Source organism: Myotis brandtii, unplaced genomic scaffold (genome assembly GCF_000412655.1).
Source record: "Myotis brandtii unplaced genomic scaffold, ASM41265v1 scaffold19, whole genome shotgun sequence".
Classification (NCBI taxonomy): domain Eukaryota; kingdom Metazoa; phylum Chordata; class Mammalia; order Chiroptera; family Vespertilionidae; genus Myotis; species Myotis brandtii.
In genome coordinates, this window is record NW_005357075.1 from 1,729,849 (window position 1) to 1,732,729 (window position 2,881).

General features: G+C 61.0%; 1 protein-coding gene across 1 annotated transcript in view; it reads left to right on the plus strand.

Moving 5' to 3' along the window:
- Positions 1 to 932, plus strand: part of DOK2 (docking protein 2, 56kDa) — a 12,714-nt gene extending 11,782 nt beyond the window's left edge. The window contains exon 6 of the mRNA XM_014538319.1: positions 1 to 932. Coding sequence (XP_014393805.1) covers positions 1 to 472 — 472 coding nt within the window. The 3' untranslated portion in view covers positions 473 to 932.
- Positions 933 to 2,881: the final 1,949 nt, after the last annotated feature.

Consider the following 2,881-nt stretch of genomic DNA (forward strand, 5'->3'; position numbering starts at 1 on the left):
CCCAGCCCCAGCCCCAGCAGTGCTGCCCCGGCCTGAGAGCCCGTACTCCCGGCCCCACGACTCACTGCCACCACCGTCACCCAGCGCCCCTGCACCCACCTCCCGGCCACGAGGCCCGGAGGGGGAATATGCAGTGCCCTTCGATGCAGTGGCCCGTAACCTGGGGAAGAGCTTGAGGGGCATCCTGGTGGTCCCTCCCCAGCCCCGGGCTGACCCTCTGTATGACAGCATCGAGGAGCACCCGCCTTCACGATCCGACCACATATATGATGAGCCCGAGGGTGTAGCGGTCCTGTCCCTGTACGACAGCCCACAGGAACCCCGGGGTGAGGCCTGGAGAAGGCAGGCCACAGCCGACGGAGACCCCAGCGACCCCCAGCACAGCTACCCAGTGGGGCAGGTCTTCCCTGCCTCCGGCCTGCCCCGGGAAACCGAGTATGACAACGTCATACTTAAGAAAGGCCCGAAGTGATGGTGGGCAGAGCGTCTGGACCCCATTGAATGCCAGCACTGAGGCGGTGTACCAGGAAGTGGGTGGAGGCTGGTGAGAAGGAGTGGGAGGGGGACAGCAGGCCTCCCTTCTAGCTGCTGCCGATGACTCCTCCTGCCCACCTCGTCCCAGGAGCCTCCCTCCACTCCTTGCACAACCCGGCACAACCCGAGGACCGACCGGGGCCTGCTGGGTCTGCTGCGTGAGTCACGATCCCGAAGCAGGAAGAATGCCCTGAAGAGTCCCACCCTCCTCCCACCCTTTCCCACTTCCTCTTGTCCTTTCGGGGCCTAAGGGAATCTCAGGCATTCAGGACAGAAGAGAGGATGTCAGCAAACGGCTCGCTCCCCGGGCTTGCGCAGGCCTCCAGGCTCGCGGGGAGGCGCTGCAGCGCTCTGCGGGTGTCGGACTTCTCTGTGGCATTAAACCTTCCATAAGTGTTTTTGTGTGGCGAGTGCTGTGGGGAGAGGACGGGGCAGCCGCAGCCTCGTGGGGAAGGAGCACTTCTATTGGCGACCCAGACCCCTCCCAGCGGCAGTGTCCCCTCCGGTCCCAAGCATCGGAGTCCGGATCTGCAGAAATCGGGCCACCCCGGGAGAGACATTCAGGCATCTCTAACCCTTTGCCGGGCGTAGGGTCAACACCCGAAAACGCGGGGGAGTGGGTGTCTGTGGGAAGAGCTAGACTGGAAGACGGGAGCGAGTTGGCAGTTGTGAGCCCCTCCTGCATGAGAAAGGGGTGGATCCCACTCCACCCCTCGTCCGCCCTCGTGGACACCTGCTCTCTTTGTAGCAGGAGGGGGTCCCGCCACATGGGCTTGAGAACCCGTCCTGCCCTGTCATTCTCCACAGGCCTGGGTCCCCCTCGCCCGCAGGTCGGGGCCGTGCACTCTCTTTATCAAAACCAGCCAACCAGCCAGCATCACGGAGCACCATTCGTAGGCTCCAGACTGCCCTGGTCTTGAGAGGCTTACAGGCCAGAGGGGGTGGCGACAAGGACATGGACGTCTGTCATGAGAGGAGGACTTACGTACCGTAGGGTGGCTCAGGGCCTTGGGGTCAGAGGAGATACCTCTGGGTTCATTAGGGGACCCAGAAAGGCTCCTATGGAAGGTGGCATTTGAGGTGGACCTTCATGGGGGAGGGATTGGGTGAAGATGAAGGACGTGAAGAGAGCATCCTGGGTAGAAAAGCCAGCACGAGTGAAGGTCGGGGAAGGTGCGGACGGACTCAGCAAAGAGCTCGCCATTCATGTGGAGGGAGCAGGCGGCGCTCTGGTTGGGAAGGGGGCTCCAGCCTCGGGGTGGAGGAATTTGTCCGTGATTAGAGGGAGGGAGGAGCGACAGGGCTTCTCACTAGAGTCCCATGAGAGCTGCACACGGGGGCAAAAACCCAGTGGAAATGGAGGGCGCTCTGGTTGGGAAGGGGGCTCCAGCCTGGGGTGGAGGAATTTGTACGTGATTAGAGGGAGGGAGGAGCGACAGGGCTTCTCGCTAGAGTCCCATAAGAGCTGCACACGGGGGCAAAAACCCAGTGGAAATGGACCGGGCGCAGCGTGGGCCGGGGCCGAACTGTAAGAGGAACTCAGAAAAGACTGTGGATTCAAAAGATGCTGTAGAGACAGGGCCTGCGGATCTCGGAGTCTGTTGGATGTTGAACGCAGAGAAATCGGGTTTCTAGAGAGATCCAGGTTTTGGAAAGAAGGAGAGCTTAGTTTCAGATGTGTTTAAAGTAAGCTGGCTTCACTCTCTCCAGCCAGAGGAGCGCTCAAAGCAGGTGGAAAGGGCTCTCGGGTGGGAGGGGATGAGCTGGAAACCTCAGGTTTAAGGTAAGCTGGCTTCACTCTCTCCAGCCAGAGGAGCGCTCAAAGCAGGTGGAAAGGGCTCTCGGGTGGGAGGGGATGAGCTGGAAACCTCAGCATGGCCGCAGCCTCCCAGGGGCGCTGTGATGGAAGCTGTTTCTCTCAGTGCCTCTGCTCGCAGGAGAGCAGGCTGGAGACGGGAAGGCCCCGGCTCTTTTGTCTGTGCAAAAGGGCCGTCCCTGCTGCCACCACCTGGGGCTACCCCCAGAATACACTACCCCTAGGGGTTTCAGTCGACACCCCCCCGCCCCCGTCCAGGCCAGGGGTGGTGCTTGGCGGGGCTCTGAGGCAAAGATGCCTCGTTTCTTGTCAGTAGCACCTGAGGTGGACGTTCCAGCTCAGCCCAGCAGGGGGCAGTGTTAGCCTGTGGAAAAGGTTGCTGGGGTCCTATCTGCTGTCACGTCTGGCTGGACCCTGAAGGAGGGAACGTCAATGTTTTTTTATGACCCTAGAGAATGGAGGAGGACTTGAGGAATCTGCATTTCAGAGCTTGCTCCTTCAGATCCTCAGCACCCTACTTGTGGACGCTGC